Source organism: Cnephaeus nilssonii (assembly GCF_951640355.1).
Source record: "Cnephaeus nilssonii genome assembly, chromosome: 9".
Taxonomy (NCBI): Eukaryota; Metazoa; Chordata; class Mammalia; order Chiroptera; family Vespertilionidae; genus Cnephaeus; species Cnephaeus nilssonii.
Genome location: NC_137080.1, coordinates 52,366,386 through 52,384,483, shown reverse-complemented (window position 1 = coordinate 52,384,483; position 18,098 = coordinate 52,366,386). Strand labels below are relative to the sequence as shown.

Genomic DNA, 18,098 nt, shown 5'->3' with positions numbered 1-18,098 from the left:
TTCCTGAAGCATAACCTCAGGACAGAAATATTCTCATCCAGCACAAGCAGTGTTGTCATATGCCACCCCCAGGGAATGAGGGCAAAGACCAAGCCTGTCCCCTGCAAGAACCTCACTGTCCTCATTTCCAGGAATGGCTATGGTCAGCAGAGCATCTAATCTCACTGCCAAGAGAGAGGGAAGCCAAAGGGAGCCTCAAGTAACCAAGTACCAGGACATTCCAGGCTTTAAAATAGCTGCCTTCACCTCGTGGCCCATTCGAAGATATCTATACAGAACGTAGTGATAAAACCTTACACCAAAGAAACACATTTCTGTCAGGCATTTTTGCTCAATCCCTTTGCTTTTGGTTTTTAATTTATTTATTTTTATTTTTTTAAAAATATATATTTTATTGATTTTTTACAGAGAGGAAGAGAGAGGGATAGAGAGTTAGAAACATCAATGAGAGAGAAACATCGACCAGCTGCCTCCTGCACACCCCCTACTGGGGATGTGCCCGCAACCAAGGTACATGCCCTTGACCGGAATCGAACCTGGGATCCTTCAGTCCACAGGCCGACGCTCTATCCACTGAGCCAAACTGGCTTCGGCTAATTTATTTTTAATTACAGTTGGCATACAATATTATCTTAGTTTCAAGTGTAGAATATAGTGACTAGACATCTATATAAGTTATAAAGTGATCACCCTGGTAAGTCTAGTACCCATCTAACACCATACATAGTTATTACAATATTATTGACTATATTCCCTAGGCTGTATTCTTCATCCCTGTGACTACTTTTATAACTGGCAATTTGTGCTTGTTAATCCCTTTCACCGTTTTTACCCATACCCCCAAATCCCCTTATGATCTGGCAACCACCAATTTGTTCTCTGTATCTATGAGCTTGTTTCTGTTTTTTGTTCATTTATTTTGAAATCATATGGTATTTGTCTTTCTCTGTCTGACTTATTTTCAATAGCCAAGATATGGAAGCAATCTAAGAGCCCATCAATAGATGAATGAAGAAAGAAGATGTGGTACATATATACCTACAAAAAGAATTAAATCAATCCCTTTGTTTTTATTTTCCAGAGTTTCTTCCTCAGCTTAAATTTTTCCTCCCTAGTCATTCACTCCCTGTGTGGTTTAATTCTCCCCTTGGTATAATCATCATGCATAGAGATAATATGGAAACAATTTCTTTTTTTTTTTAACATGAATTTTTATTGATTTCAGAGAGGAAGGGAGATGGAAAGAGAGATAGAAACATCAATGATGAGAGAGAATCATTGATTGGCTGCCTCCTGCACACACCCACACTGGGGATCGAGCCCACAACCTGGGCATGTGCCCTGACCGGGAATCAAACCATGAATTCCTGGTTCATAGGAAGATGCTCAGCCACTGAGCCACACTGGCATGGCAAAAACACAGTTTTTTATCTCCTCCACTTTCCTTATCACTGCTTCTAGTCTCTTAGATGGCGGGTGTCACCTCCCCTCCACATGACTATCACACATCCATCAATTCGCCCCTAACTGTCCCATTGCCCATATTTTGTTTGATGACTTTACCATCCACCCAGCTGTTCACACTAAAAACCTCAGTCATCTTCCCTCCTTTTCTCCATCACGTGCCCCCACTCCCCTCCCCGCAAACACATTCAATCAGGCATCAAGTCTGGTCACTTCTGCCTGTGGAGTGTTTCTGGAGTCCTAAGACTTTGCAGGAACCTTTTAGCTTGTCTCAGACCAAAATCTCTGTTTCTGATTCATCCTCCATGTGGTCATTAATTATTCTTCCAGAAGAAAAACCTGGTTTTACCTCTCCCTGGCTTAATAATATCCGATAGATAGCCATTGTCTAGATAAAATTTAATTCCTTAACCATGTGTACACAATTCCTCTATGTCCCTTCACCCCTGATCAAAACTCACTTTTCAGCTAACCTCCTCTCTTAGTTTGTCATTTCTGAAAAATGACAGCCAGTTTTTTTAATACCTTACCCCAGAAGTGATTTCTTTTTTTAAAAAAAAATATTTTATTGATTTTTTACAGAGAGGAAGGGAGAGGGATAGAGAGCCAGAAACATCGATGAGAGAGAAACATTGATCAGCTGCCTCCTGCACACCCCCTACTGGGGATGTGCCCGCAACCAAGGTACATGCCCTTGACCGGAATCGAACCTGGGATCCTTCAGTCCACAGGCCGACGCTCTATCCACTGAGCCACACCAGTTTCGGCCAGACGTGATTTCTTTCTTTTTTTTTTAAATATATTTTATTGATTTTTCACAGAGAGGAAGAGAGAGGGATAGAGAGCCAGAAACATCGATGAGAGAGAAACATCGACAGCTGCCTCCTGCACACCCCCTACTGGGGATGTGCCCGCAACCAAGGTACATGCCCTTGACCGGAATCGAACCTGGGACCCTTGAGTCCGCAGGCCGACGCTCTATCCACTGAGCCAAACCGGTTTCGGCCAGACGTGATTTCTTAATGTGCTACCTATAGGGTACCTGGTAACAGTTAAAGAGATGTATCTCTGGAGTCACCTATAAGTATTTTGGGTGCAGGAGGCTAGGGGGATGCTGTGAACAACCAAGACGCTAAGGTGACACTGTACTTTGCTTGCTCTGTGTACAGGCAGTGACAGCCCCCAAGTCACGCAGTGCCAGGGTACGGTTCTGGAGGAAATTGTTCAGGTTCCAAAATTTTTTAATTTTTTAAATGAAAAGATAATTGGCAAGATTTGTGTGTAATTTTGGAAATGCTTCCTTTTTCTATATTTTTGAAAGTGTTCATGTAAGTGTGTGTGTGTGTGTTGCATTTTCTGGTGCAATATCTGCATTGTCTCTGTGGATGAAATAATTTTAAAACTTTATTCCTTCCCCACCCCCAGCACCTTCTGTTTGCCTTTGCTCTTCCCTAATTTTCTTTATTTTATTTTTTCACTTCATTTCTTTTTCCATGTCTCAAAATATTTTTAAAAATATTTTTATTTATTTCAGAGAGGAAGGAAGAGGGAGGGAGGGAGAGAAAGCTAGAAACATCAATGATGAGAATCACTGTTCAGCTGCCTCCTGCATGCCCCACTCTGGGATTGAGCCCGAAACTAACTGTGACCTCCTGGTTCTTAGGTTGAAGCTCAACCACTGAGCCATGCCAGCCAGGCTCAAAGTATTTTTTTTTTCATTTAGGTCATGCTTTGCAAGTTTGTGTTGGGAATTTTATTTTATTACCTTATTTTATCCTAATTAAAAAACAAACAAACCATATTAGTCTGTTGTCTTGCCAAAGAATCTGAAGTCCAAAATAATATCCAGTATCATCTCATAAATTTGGCTAGTATTTCAGTCACAAATAATGTTGCTTCTCCAGAATAAAGAAATCTTTGATTTACTCTTCCCACCAAAGCACTGGTGAATGAGAATGGAGGGCAGTCCAAGGTTGACTCCAGGTCCCAGGGGCAAGGTTGACCCCCAGGTGCGGGGAGGAGGGTTGCGCACAACTCCTGGCCAGGTTAGAATGTGCTTCCTTTAATTAGTACAAAGCAGTCAAGGTTACCAGAGCATGATTAATATTTCTGATAACTATAGCTAGTCCCCAACATTCTATTTCTGCCCCTAACACTATTAATAGGCATGGCATCAAGGACAATTTTCAGGCTTTGTGCTTCGCTCTGGAGAAAAACAAGAGTATGGCTTCTTGAATTTCTTCATTGGGTAACTTAGAACCCAGTTATGTGAAGACCAGCTGCACATATCATGTTACTTGATTTCAGCATCAAAGTTATAAACGAAGCCAGTCATATGTTCTTTCAAAGCTATTGCTGATCAAAACAAACATCCACATCCACAAAATAATACGAATAATCATGACCATAAATCTTCTACTAACTCTCTGATTTGGGCTTTAAAACAACTCACTTAAAATTCTTAGTTTTACTTTACTCACTTAGACTACACTAGCTAATACGTATGTGCTCTCTACATTCCAGATGCTGTGCTAGACACTTGCTCTACTCCGAAGTTTTTATTCTAATGAGAAAACTATGCTTCATAGACAGTAGTTGCAGCTTTTAAATAACACAGCCACCTCAAGGAGAAGGAAGTGGAGGGTGGGAGGCAATACCGAACACTTAAGTATACAGAATCTACAGACCAGTGTTCTTTGTATAGTTTTATGAACTAAAAACCTTGTATAACTTTTTATTGCAGGTACTGTTCTAGAAAGGCGGGTGGCGTTTTTCAGGGGGGCTACGTTCCACTCGGTCTGTCTCCGATGCCTGTTAACCCATAAAACTGGTCTCATTCCGCTGCTGTGGGGAATAAGCAACAACGGAAAAGTAATAATCACTCTGGAGCTAATTCCGTTATCTGGACTGCTAAGGAGAAGGGAGATGAGTTCCTGAGCCCCAGTTCTTCCCAGCGCTCCCCGCCCCCGCCCCCGCCCGGGGCGGAGCACCTGCGAGCTGCAGAAGGGGCGGACCACGTTCCCCACGAGGCGCGGGAGGCGGGGTCCGGGGGAGGGGGGACCGGTCTGCGGCACGATGCGGAGCCGGCGGCCTCGGAGCGTGCGCAGGCGCGGGGGGCGCTAGGAGGGGGAGATCAAGGTAGCCTTGGAGCGGAGTGCTGACCGGTCACCCGCTCCGGGCGCGATGAGACCTGGAGAGGAGCGGCCTGTGGAGGGGGGCGCCTGCGGCGGCTCCTCGGAGTTGGAGCTGCTGAAGCTGCGCGCCGCGGAGCGCATCGACGAGGCGGCGGAGCGCCTGGGCGCCCTGAGCCGCGCCATCTGGAGCGAGCCCGAGCTGGCCTACGAGGAGCACCGTGCCCACGGCGTGCTGACGCGCTTCTTCCAGCGCGAGCCGCCCGCCGCCTCTTGGACGGTGCAGCCGCACTACCAGCTGGCCACGGCCTTCCGCGCCGCGTGGGAGCCGCCGGGGGGCGCGGCGGCCGCCAGCCCGCTGCAGCTGGGCTTTCTCTGCGAGTACGACGCGCTCCCCGGCATCGGGCACGCCTGCGGCCACAACCTCATCGCCGAGGTCGGGGCGGCGGCCGCGCTGGGCGTGAAGGGGGCTCTGGAGACCCTCCCCGGGCCGCCTCCGCCGGTGAAGGTGAGGTGGGACCCGGCGCATGACTCCATCCCCTGCCCCGGCCGGTACCGACCCGGGAACGGCAGGACCCGACGCATTCCGCGCGCACCTGTGTCCCCCCAGCCCGGGCCGGTGTGGGAACGCCACCAGACGCCCCGGCCTCGCCTGGGTACGAAGGCAGGGACCCTGGGTAAAACTTATGAGGTGCCGACCTGCCTAAGCTTTGCAGAGAATTGGGTTTTGTTGCCTCCTATGGACTTGGAAAGAATTGAGTGGGTTCTCTCTTACGAAAGAACTTAGATCCAAGCCTGGTTTTCGTTAAGGTTTATTTTTGGTAACTGTAGCCACTGCGATTTGCTGACAAGGTTGTGCAGTCTCTTGGAAGTGGTTATTGTAGGGAAACCTACAGCCCCTCTTCATTAGGCTCCCCAAAATCTTCTGTTGGTGGCAGTCATAGGAGTTGTAATTTGAATCATTAGGTTTTTTTGTTTGTTTTTTAAACATTTTTTATTGATTTCAAAGAGGAAGGGAGAGGGAGAGAAACATCAATGATGAGAGAATCATTGATTGGCTGCCTCCTGCACGCCCCACACTGGGGATGAGTGGGTAACCCAGGCATGTGCTCTGACCTGGAATCCAACCGTGACCTTCTGGTTCATAGGTTCACACTCAACCACTGAGCCACACCTGCTGGGCGGGCAGGGCTTGAATCATTAGTTTTTGGGTAGGATATTCTCAGTCGTTACAACTACCAAACCTCTAGAAATATACACACACACAACTACATAGATGTAGTTGATCTTTGAGTCCTAATGTTTATTTCATGTTTTTAATAAACACCTCAGTTCTGTAAATGGGGAAATGTTTATGTTGGTTGAAGGGCAAGTGTCATCTTGTGTTCCTCTGTTTTTCCTGATGGTATACTCATTCTGTGAGCTAAGATGCAGTCATTGACATTCAGGTTAAGGGGAAGACTAATGTTTTATTTTATTCTTTAGCCCTTTTTTTCCAATGTCAGTAACCTTTTACTTTTATCCTAGCAGTTCCATCTTTTGTGACTTCTGTTTAGCTGCCTTCGTTTTTCTGCTCTGGGGGCTTGTTTTGGCATCTGGTCAGGCTTTTGTTTTGTTTGGGGTGAGGTATCCTTTGCCATTACATGAAACACTGGAGAGATTTAGCTTTAACTGGGTTTGTGACAAGTTCATAGAAGTCAACAAATTTGAAGTCTTCACATTTAACTTGTCAAGGGTTAAGAGTTTAAAGCAGCTTAATTTAAGAGTTTGGGTGCCTTGTAACGTCTAAAGAAAGCCAGACTTTGGGAGATGTACACAGTTCTGATTTTGAATGGTTAGCTGAGTTTTTAGCCAGGTTATCTGTCCTACCTGAAAATTAAATTTATGTCGATTCCCTTTGCAAGCCAAGACTTTTTCCAACTTGTTCTTTGTGCCCTTATACATGATCTTGAAAGTATATTAGCTGCTTATAGATAATTTTTATTTGCTTTAAGAATTGTTTGAAGAAGTTAAATTGAGATATCAAAATAAAATGCTTATTCTGCAAAGTTCTCTTTTGTTTAATTAGGTGTTTGGTGACCAATAATAAATCTGCCTGGTTGAACTGGTAGAAAGGAATTAGTAAGTTTGTGTAATAGTTGGCCATTCCTAACCATGGTCTTAAGATTTATTTAATGTTCTTCATGAGTGATTAATGAATTAAGATCTTTTCATGAGGTAGCTCAATAAGGAACAGGCCTGAGCATCTCATCCCAGCTCTCCCTGAAGACTTGCTCTGTGATGTGGGGCAAGACCCTTCACCCTATACCTCCAAACCACCTTCTCCAAAATGATGTCACAGATCACTCACCTACCACACAGGGTTGTTGTGAGAAGAACTAATAAGTAACCGGAAAAGTGCTTATGAATAATTACATCCGTATACTAGAAGACGTATAGATTGGGAATACATATGCAAGAGAGCTTGTTTGATATTTTCCCACTAGGATTTTTTATTTTGTTCTGACACAGGTATTTCCTTCTAGGTAATTGTCCTGGGAACCCCTGCAGAAGAAGAAGGTGGTGGCAAAATAGATTTAATTGAAGCCGGGGCTTTTAAAGACCTTGATGTTGTTTTTATGGCCCATCCATCCCAAGAGAATGCTGCTTATCTCCCTGATGTGGCTGAACATGAGTAAGTAATCAAGTTGAAATAAACTTCTTAGTGGAACACGGACTGTTAGAATACTTTTACGTCTTTTTTTAAAAAAAAATAGGAACAGAAATGTATTGTCTTAAAGTTCTGGAGACGTGAAGTCTGAAATCAGGTGACAGGGCCAAGGTCCTGCTAAAACCTGTAGTGGGGAGGACCCTTCCTGCCTCTCCCAGCTTCTGGGAGCCCCAGACATCCCTGGCTTGGGGCAGCCCGATTCTGATCTCTGCCTCTGTCTTCACATGGCCTCCTCTCTCTGCCTCTTCACATCGTCTTTCCTCTATGTCTCTAGAATACTTTTCTGTCTTAACTGGAGACTAAAACTCCATATTTATACATTTAAGAAGTAAATCGCAAGATAATGATGTGATGTCTTACTTGATTTTAATTGACTTGTATTTGGCAAGCCTCTTCTAATTGAGATTTAATATGATGTTCATAATTGGACTATTAAAATAACGCCTAAACAGCATAAGAATAGCAAACAGTATGTTGACACATGTTCTATTTTGAACTGTCTGAGAGTAATCTGGTTTCTTTCTTTTTTTAAAGAAATATATTTTCACTGATTTCAGAGAGGAAGGGAGAGGGAGCGAGAGATAGAAACATCAGCGAGCAAGAATCATTGATGGGCTGCCTCCTGCCTGCCCCCTTCTGGGGATCAAGTCCAAAACCCGGTCATGTGCCCTGTTCGGAAATCAAACCCTGACCTCCTGGTTCATAGGTCAAGGCTCATCCACTGAGTCACACCGGTTGCGCTAATCCGATTTTTAGAGGTTGTCCTAACCCATTTCAAATGTCACCTTCCCCCACCCTTAAGACAGAATTATCTGAGTTTTTGCAGACATTTGGTATAGAACTATCACATGAAGTCTAGAAGGAGACAGGAGTCTTCATGTTTATAAATTCAGCACTTAATACAGTATTACATACTTGTTTGAAGGTAATTGTGTATAAATTCAATTTGCATAGGAGGTCGATTGATCAGTTTCTCTTTTTTTTTTTTTTGGAATGCCTTCTTTGTGTCAGTCACTGTATTACATAATAATAAACGACAACTAAGCTACAAAAATCGCTGTTATGGCTACAAATGATTCGCAAACAAAAATTCTAGCAGTATGAATTAATTTGAATACTAGTTGGGTAATTCTAACTCCTTGGCTTTTCTTACTTTAGTGATACTGAAAAAAGATAATTCCAAATGATGTTTTATTTCCCAGTGTAACTGTGAAATACTATGGAAAAGCATCTCACGCTGCTGCTTATCCCTGGGAGGGAGTAAATGCATTAGATGCTGCTGTTCTCGCCTACAACAATCTGTCTGTGTTAAGACAGCAAATGAAACCAACCTGGAGAGTTCATGGTACGAATGTCAAATATTTTGTGTAATAGATGGTACTTAATATATTTCAATGCAATATAATTTCTAATATTTGCTTTTTTAAAAAATTAGAAACATTGGGTATAGAAACATTTGTCAGAAGTTATGTGGCAGGACACTAGGATGTTTGCCTATTTGTGGGTCAGATGACATATAAGATTATTATTAAATATAAATGGAACAGTCATTTTGAGTATTAGAGGTCAGTAGTTTTATATAAGGACCTTTCTGTGGTCATTTGAAAGTTGGAACTTGACTTTCCAGTTATCGTATCTTTTTTTTTTTAAAATATATTTTATTGATTTTTTACAGAGAGGAAGGGAGAGGGATAGAGAGCTAGAAACATCGACTAGCTGCCTCCTGCACACCCCCTACTGGGGATGTGCCCGCAACCATTGTACATGCCCTTGACCGGAATCGAAACTGGGACCTTTCAGTCCGCAGGCCGACGCTCTATCCACTGAGCCAAACCGGTTTCGGCATAGTTATCGTATCTTTTAATGATAACAAAATTTTCTCATTTCCTCAATTTAAAGAAGTTAGGGTTATTGGTTTTATTTACTCAAGTGCTGTTAATCCTAAGTAACATCTTTTAAAATTATCTTTATATCAATACAATAATAAAGTATGATCTTGTAGGTACAAATTTATTTTTTAGTTCATTTCTTTATGATTTGGGAAATTATTATACTTCAATATCTATTTTTTTTACCTGATTTAGCTGTAGGCTTAAATTAGTTTGTAATTACACTACCTTAGTTTCTAAAAAAAAGTACTTTATAAAGCAGGTTATATACAATTAGGTTTTGTATATCTATTTTAGTTATAATTTGAAGGGATAAACCTTCCTTCTCTGTGTAGTTTCAAATAAATGCTTTTGTTTTAACAGTTAATAATACATTTTTTTTAGAATAAAAATTATTTTCCCTGAGTCAAATGCCTTTTAAAATACTCATGCAGTTGTTTAAGTACAAGGGTAATTATAGAACTTCACACCATCGGGGTTTTTTCTCTTCTCATATCAAACGTTTATCAAAATATACAACTGTAATATAAGTTACTGAATAAAAGCATTTTCCAGAAGGCTTAATATAGTTATAAAGTTGCTAATAGTTTCTTAAAGTCAGGAATAATAATTTCTTTTTTTTCTTTCTTTTTTTAAAATATATTTTATTGATTTTTTACAGAGAGGAAGGGAGAGGGATAGAGAGTTAGAAACATCGATGAGAGAGAAACATTGACCAGCTGCCTCCTGCACACCCCCTACCGGGGATGTGCCTGCAACCAAGGTACATGCCCTTGACCGGAGTTGAACCTGGGACCTTTCAGTCCGTAGGCCAACGCTCTATCCACTGAGCCAAACCGGTTTCGGCAGGAATAATAATTTCTTATAAATTCCTTAGAATAAAGTACATATAGACAATTATTTTATTTCTTTTCCTGTTAGCTAGAAAGTATCACACTATGACATATAGGAACTTTTGTTGTACAGCGAAGTCTTTGATTGGCATATCTGTGAAGCATATACGTTTAAATTATTTTTCTTTGTGTACAAATTGGCTGGAAAATGTTATGCGTGTATTTAAGCTTAAAGAAATGGTCTCCAAGCTCAATTCCAGTAATTTGGTTCTTTTTATAGGTATAATAAAACATGGTGGTGTAAAACCCAATATCATTCCCTCTTATTCTGAATTAATCTATTACTTCCGTGCACCCTCAATGAAAGAGCTTCCAGTTTTGACCAAAAAGGCAGAAGATTGCTTCAGAGCTGCAGCTTGGGCTACTGGGTGCACAGTAAGAACTTTTAAGAGTTAATCTAAATTATCATCAGACATACATCTGTGGACTGAGGTTGTTTATTTTAAATTAGATTAGAATCTTACTTGCTTTTTCATTTGGTGTTGTCTTGAATATGTAAAATCAGTTGACTGAATAGTTGATGTGAAAGTCTTCACTTGTTAATTATTTTACTCTGTCTGCACAGGGAAGACTTCATCATATTACACAGTAATTGGAATAACTGATTCTGCTGAGCTAGAATTCCTGCCTTTTTGCAAGTTATATCTGTTCTTATTGGTAGTTATGCTTTTAGAATTGCTCTATATAGTTTCTAGGGCAAAAATCGGCAAAAGCTATTTTTTGGTGAAGTTCTAGATAGGTATAGCAGGGGCATAAATACTTACGGCTTCCTGGAGTGCAAGTTGAAATAGACACAGAAGTTAGTCAAGAGGTTTTGTTCATTTGCACCATGAAGTCAGTAACATTTATGTACCAATGATGTAGGGCATACAGTGGCATGAGAAGTTACAGAATGACATAAATTTTGCCCTGCAGGGCGCCAGTCATCTGGTTGGAGAGACAAGATCTGGATCTGTGCCTCTCAGCCTCACTGATTCTGTAACTTTTGGAAACGTTATTTAATATCTCTTAGCCTCCATTTCATCTTGAAAAATGGAGATAATATAACCTATCTTAGGGTTCTTGTGAGAATTAAGTGAGGTCGTGCTTATGAAGAGTTGGGGTCTAACCCTCATACATAATACTTTCTTTTTCTTTTTCAAATTATAAGAGAAAGTTTATTTAGAAAGTTACAGAGGAGTAGAAGTGAGCCAGTTGGGCTGCATAGACTCAGGAAAAAAGTTACTGAGGCCGAAGGGCCCTTGGAGCTTAGGAGAAAGAAAGGCGAAGATGCAGTGCCTGGGGGAGGCGCAGGCAGGCACCCGGGAGGGAGCGTGCAGTACCTTATTTTTTTCTGCCCTCCTTGGACTGGAGATGTGTTCAGATAGTAGCCGTGTCTCACACAGTAACAGTGATTTGCAGACAGGATATGTTAAGTGTCCAAAGTAAAAAATGAAGCATTTGACCCTTGTTTATTTATAATTATAAATATGTAGAAAATGAATACATGAACTATGATCATTCACTGGTATCGCAAGGTGTAATATTTCCTTAGGATAAGGTTCATTGTTACTGGATTTAAGTCTATATTTTAAATAGTTTTTTTAGTAACTTTTTATATTTTGGCTGACTTATAATATCTGATTAAGTTGTCAGTGTTTCTAATTTAGATGTTGCTAAGGTTAGATGTCATCTCTGCCCTTTTATAATTGGCTTTTGCTAATGTCCTAGGTATTATCTTTAGTTTGAGGGAGAATTGGCCTTTTGACTTAATCAAACCCAGATCTGTGAATTGTGAATCTTCTTTTTCTCAGGGTAACTTTGTACCTTTCAGACCAGGCAGTGGTGTCAGTATCGGTTTATGTACTGAATATTAGTAAAGTGTAATTTCTTCTTGTAAAGCCGCAGCCTAGAGCAGTGTATCTCAGAGTGTTTGGACCACCTACGTCAGAACTCCTTGGGGATGCTGGTTAAAGTGGAGATGTCTGACACCACCTCCCCGCCCCCCCCCCAACACACACACAGACACATACCATACTGAGGTGATTGGAGTTGAGACTCTCTGGCTAGTAGAGCTAGGTGACGTCATGTGATGTGGTGCATACGTAACAAAGGAGATAGGGTACTAGGAACTCTTAGTAACAGAATACATTTTTGCATGGTAAGAGACTTGAAAGAGTTTATACCCAGAAGGGAACATGCTCCTTCTAAACCTCTTTCTATTAAAAAACAATTGTTGGTTTGAAATTTTAGATGGTGAATTTGAGGAATTTGTTTTTTAATTTTTAATAGGTAGAAATTAAAGGTGGAGCACATGATTATTACAATGTCCTTCCCAATAAGAGCCTATGGAAAGCTTATATTGAAAACGGGGAAAAGCTGGGAATAGAATTCATTTCAGAAGATGATGCAGTTTTGAACGTACCTTCAGGTAATTAAATTCTTTTATGTATTGTGCTATTTGAGGAAAGGAATACTATCTTTGGTTTTGTTTAACAGCTTTGAAAGTAGAGAGGTATTGCTGATGCTTTTACTTATATTTTCACAAACTTAATGGTTAGGGGAAGGAAACTGATGGACTCTTCAGTGATTGTAGAGTGTCAAACAAGCAGGTTTGTTTTTAGAAATAGGCAACATGCTGCCTGGCTGGTGTGGCTCAGTGGTTGAGTGTCTACCTATGAACCAGGAGGTCACAGTTCAATTCCCGGCCAGGCCATGTGCCCAGGTTGCGGGCTAGATCCCCAATGGGAGGCGCGCAGGAGGTAGCTGATCAATGATTCTTATCATTGATGTTTCTATCTCTCTCTCCCTCTCCCTTCCTCTTTGAAATCAATTAAAAAATATATATCTATATCTATATATCTATATATCTATATATATATATGTGTGTGTGTATATATATATATATATATATGTATGTGTGTGTGTGTGTATATATATATATATATATATATATATATATATATGAAAGCCAGCATACTTTTTGCTTTATATTCTAAGTATTTCCAGTGTTAAATTTTCTTAGTTCTAAATTTTTAAAAATAATTTTGTATTTTTTTATTACGGTTGACATACAATATTATATTAGTGTCAGGTGTATAATCCAGTGATTGGACATTATATAACTTAGTAAATGATCACCCATTGCAGACAAGTTTTAAATAAGCTACTAAAAGGGGAAATAGAATTTCAATTCATTCTTAGTCATCAGTATGCAGGCTACTAAGTATTTAGTAAGTAGTTATATGGGGTCATTTTTGGTTTCTGAGAAGTAATAAGCAACTATTCAATTTTAAATAATCTTAAGTCTATTGGGGTTTATTTTAGATTTTTTTCCCCTTTAAAAACATTACTAATACATTTGCATCTTAGAGATGTATCTCCTAAAATATAATAATAGATGTTGATGAAGTAGACTCAGAAAAACTTGGTGATAAAAATGGGGTGCTGATGTCATTCATTAAAATAAGGAGTTCAAGAGAAGGAGCAGATCGAGGTATTGGGGGAGGTATAAATGATTAGTATGTTAAATTTGAGGTGCTTACAGGATTTCTAAGAGGAGCTGTTCAGTAGCCTATTGAATCTGGAACTCCCAAAAGTTCCAGATTTTAGGAGTTGTCAATATCAGAAAGGTATATGAAAACAGTTAATGAGGTTGCCCAAGAAATCCTAGGGATCACTAGCATTTAGGACACAAGCAAAGGAAGCAATCTAGAGGAGACAGAGAGTGGTCCGAGAAAGCCCGACTATCAGGTGAGAGTGGAGTCATGGAAGCCAAAGGAGTGGGGAATGTCGAGAAGGGAAGGAACAGTAAATCATGTCAGGTGCTAAGAAGACTGAATGAGAGAAGTATGATCTCATATCCATTGGACTAGCAATTAGAAATTCATGGATTGTCTTACTTTTCCAAGGATCTACTGATTTTGGAAATGTTAGTTTTGTGGTTCCTGGAATTCATCCATATTTTTACATTGGATCTGATGCCTTGAATCATACAGAACAATATACTGAAGCTGCAGGTAAGTGTTAGAAGTGAATATTTTGGCACGTGCCCTCCTTTTGTAGTAGTTGCTGCCTTTCTGATTGTTTAGTTTAGATTAACCTCAGAAAACTCTATATTGTGGTGGGCAGTGGAGAGGCAATTTAGATATTGAGAACGAGCCTGAAAACGAATCCTATCGCATAAAAGAGTAATATGCAAACTAACCATCACTCTGCTACACCCACAAGCCACACCCACCAGCCAATCAGGAGTGAGTATGCAAATTAACCCAACCAAGATGGCTGCTGCCACAGAGTGAGCAGGACGCTTGGGTTTCCCCTGCAATGGAGGAAGCCAAGCTTTCCGCACACACTGGCCAGCCCAGGCCTCCACTCAAGGCTACAAAGTTTCAATTATAGAAGATAAATAAATCCCAACAAAATGGCTGCAGCCACGGAGCAAGCAGGAGGCTTGGCTCCGCTCAAGGCTACAAAGTTTCAATTATAGAAGATAAATAAATCCCATATACCAGGGCCTCCGCTTGGGTTGCCAGGGGGCGTGGCTGGCCTGCAAACCACCACAGGCCCCTTGCTCAGGCTGCCCCACGCCCCAAGGGAACCCCCACCCTGATCCGGGACACCCTTCAGGGCAAACCAGCTGGCCCCACCCATCTACCAGGCCTCTATCCTATCTAATAAAAGAGTAATATGCAAATTGACCATCACTCCAACACAAGATGGCTACCCCCATATGGTCAAAGATGGCTGTCCCCATGTGGACACAAGATGGCCGCCACAAGATGGCCAGCAGGGGAGGATAGTTGGGAGGGACCAGGCCTGCAAGGGAGGGCAGTTGTGGGCGATCAGGCCAGCAGGGGAGGGCAGTTGGGAGGGACCAGGCCTGCAAGGTAGGGCAATTAGGGGTGATCGGGCCGGCAGAGGAGGGAAGTTGGGGGCAACCGGGCCTGTAGGGAAGGGCAGTTGGGGGGGACCCAGGCCTGCAGGGGAGAGCATTTGGGGGGGACCAGGCCTGCAGGGGAGGGCAGTTAGGGGTGACCAGGCCTACAGGGGAAGGCAGTTAGGGACAAACAGGCTGGCAGGGGAGCAGTTAGGCATCAATCAGGCTGGCAGAGGGTTATCAGGCTGGCAGGCAGGCAGAAGCGGTTAGGGGCAATCAGGAAGGCAGGCAGGTGAGCAGTTGGAGCCAGCAGTCCTAGATTGTGAGAGGGATGTCCAACTGCCCATTTAGGCCCGATCCCGGTAGGCCTGTCGGGACATCCCTCGACGGGTCCCAGATTGGAGAGGGTGCAGGCTGGGCTGAGGGACACACACCCCCATGCATGAATTTCGTGCACCGGGCCTCTAGTAATTTATAATAATACTTTGATTTGTTTTCTCAACCTTTTAGGATCACAAGAAGCTCAATTCTATACTTTGCGTACAGCGAAAGCTCTGGCAATGACTGCGTTGGATGTTATTTTTAAACCAGAGTTGTTAGAAAGAATCAGAGAGGACTTTAAATGGAAACTTCAAGAAGAAGAGTTTTTAAATAGAGTAGAATAAAAGAAGATTTAGGAGCCACATAGGGATCATTGAGGAGAAGTGATGATTTTTTTTTCTTCATTTTTTAATGAAGGAGAAGGCCATCTTTGTTTTTCAATCTTAAAGGAATCAAATTTCTCTTCCTGAAAAGTGAGGGCATGGCGTGGAGAAAACACATGAACTCTTAGCTAAAATTAAAATGTTCACAAATCCGTATTTGATGGAATTGTGATCTTTCAGGAGCTGATTGATATGTGGTGGCATTTCTTAAACAACCTGGATGACACATGGTTTATCAGTGATAATAGTGTATAAGTTCATATGTTGTATAAGTATATTTCAAAAGGTCCAAGAGATTTCAAACCTTATATTCAGAATTGACTCATGAAAGATTTTTCCTGGTATAGGGTGGTAAAATTGTTTTAGAAAGTAGTTTTAAAATTCAAGTTCTGAATTTGAAGGAAGTTCATTTTGATGTCTGTTTGTTTTGGTTTATAGACTGTTTTTCATTGGTAATAAAAGTAGGTTTTTAATCAGAAATGCTGTGGGGAACTCAGGTACAAAGAATAAGCTTTAGTTTATGTTCATTGTAATAGAAAAAATTACAGATGCCTAATATTGGACTCTTCCTGTAAGTTGTCTGCGTGATAGTCTAGTGTGTTCTAAGAGGACTTAACGAGAAAAGAACAATGCCTATCTTGAATGCTAATTACTCAGGCTTCTACTAAGAAGCCAGCCTGTCCAGCCTGGGTACACAAAGTATTGTAAGTTGTTCCTGGTTCTTATTTTAGTATGAATTTTTAAAACATGATAAAAGGATGTGGAGAAAGTATCTGGTTAAGCAAATATCTTAAGCTGTGAATATAGCAGAGCTTCAGTATACTTTATTTTAAAGGGAGTCCTCAAATTTGAGGGTAAATATTCTAAAATGGAAGGGGAAGGAGAGAAAAGTGAGCATTTGGCCTCTGCTGTAAGCAAGTCATTTGGGCCCCTCTGAGCCTTTAGCTCTCCATTTGGAAAGTTGTAATAAATCACTTACCCTTCCAGTCCTTTGAAACCCCAATTCCTAATAGTTTTGGGGGAGTGTTGGTACTTTAGAATTGCTTATCTTCTACATCAGGGGTCAGCAAACCACAGTCTGATCTGCCAAGCAGCCTGATTTTATGTGGCTAGCACGCTAAAAAATGACTGGGGAGGGGAGAAAGGAACAGAGATCAGATGATGTGACCTCAAAACTAAAAATATTTACCGTCTGGACAATTATAAAAAAATGTTTGCCAGCTCCTGTCCTATATAACAGTAAAATAAAACATGTTTCTCTTTATATTCCATACATGAGTAAGATCATGTGGTATTTATCTTTCTCCAACTGGCTTATTTCACTTAGCATAATGCTCTCCAGCTCCATCCATGTTGTTGCAAATGGTAAGAACTCCTTTTTTACCGCAGCGTAGTATTCCATTGTGTAGATGTACCACAGTTTTTTAATCCACTCATCTTTGATTTCCACCATATAATCAGATGTTCTCCTAGGATAAAACTCACGCCTCTGTATTGAAAATAGTGACAAGAGGGATGTAGATGGCAGTGCCCTGACTTGACCATCACACTGCCAAGTTTGTCGTCATTGGAGTTCTGGCCCTTCAGAAGTTTGCCTTCTTTTAGCATTTACTTCATTCGGGGATGCAGCTACCCTGCTGCCTTAAGACCTTGCCCTATGAAAGCCAGTCTTCTAACTTTTCACCTCAACTTTTAGCATCTGAACCTTCACGCTACCCGTTTTCTGACTATTTATAATATCAAAAAGTCATGGTTGGTGTATATTTTATATACAGGGGAGGAATCCACAAAGGTTTCAGGCTGAGAATTGGTTATATCTGAGACCTCCGGTTTATATAAGTAGTTAGTTTCCTAATAATCAATTTTATAAAATTTTCAACTGTAAGTTTTAAAGTCCTGCACTCGGGAATGGGATTTTATTTTCTAAAGCCTTGATAACATTCTAGAACAGTGATGACTAACTGGTATCCAACACACTAATATTCTCCGTCTTCTGTGAAGTGTTACAAGTTGTTACTCATACAAACTATTTATAGTTTTCTTGTGATTAAATTCCTTTTTAAAAACATATCCGAGAAAATTGAAGACGGCATTCTCTTGCTTCACTTGCATCTGATAAGCGTTCTTGTGTGGGAGAGCTGGTTGTGGCGTTGTTGCTGGCATGCTGGGAATAGGTGTAATCTGCACCATGCCGTCCACCACAACCCGTGGTGAGGAACTGATATTCATGTACCACTAAGATTTGGGTCACTTTTGAGTTTCTGTCATATTTTATTTCTTTTTCAATTTTTGAAAAATTTAGTCCAAATAAGGGTCTACCCATTGGACTAGGTCATGGAATTATGTCAGAAAAGAGGTTGAGAACTGACGTTCTAAGTCTATCTAGAAGTATGAGGTTTTTTCCCAGATCTTTGTTTTACAATATGTTACTTTAACATTTTTTTATATA

At 41.1% G+C, this 18,098-nt stretch overlaps 1 protein-coding gene across 1 annotated transcript; it reads left to right on the top strand.

The window, feature by feature from the left end:
* Window positions 1-4,589: 4,589 nt before the first annotated feature.
* PM20D2 (peptidase M20 domain containing 2) lies at window positions 4,590-17,357 on the top strand. Its single transcript, XM_079780027.1, has 7 exons — window positions 4,590-5,103; window positions 7,121-7,269; window positions 8,508-8,650; window positions 10,308-10,462; window positions 12,359-12,497; window positions 13,978-14,085; window positions 15,456-17,357. Exons 1-7 carry the CDS (start codon window positions 4,648-4,650, stop codon window positions 15,608-15,610), a joined length of 1,305 nt encoding a protein of 434 aa, XP_079636153.1. The 5' UTR covers window positions 4,590-4,647; the 3' UTR covers window positions 15,611-17,357.
* Window positions 17,358-18,098: the final 741 nt, after the last annotated feature.

What these genes read in the sequence shown, in the direction of transcription:
- PM20D2 (XM_079780027.1), top strand. Translation starts at nt 4,648, where the DNA reads ATGAGACCTGGAGAGGAGCGGCCTGTGGAGGGGGGCGCCTGCGGCGGC. An exon ending in CTTGGGCTACTGGGTGCACA is followed by an intron (nt 10,463 to 12,358) that starts GTAAGAACTTTT and finishes AATTTTTAATAG; the next exon opens with GTAGAAATTAAAGGTGGAGC. An exon ending in ACAATATACTGAAGCTGCAG is followed by an intron (nt 14,086 to 15,455) that starts GTAAGTGTTAGA and finishes TCAACCTTTTAG; the next exon opens with GATCACAAGAAGCTCAATTC.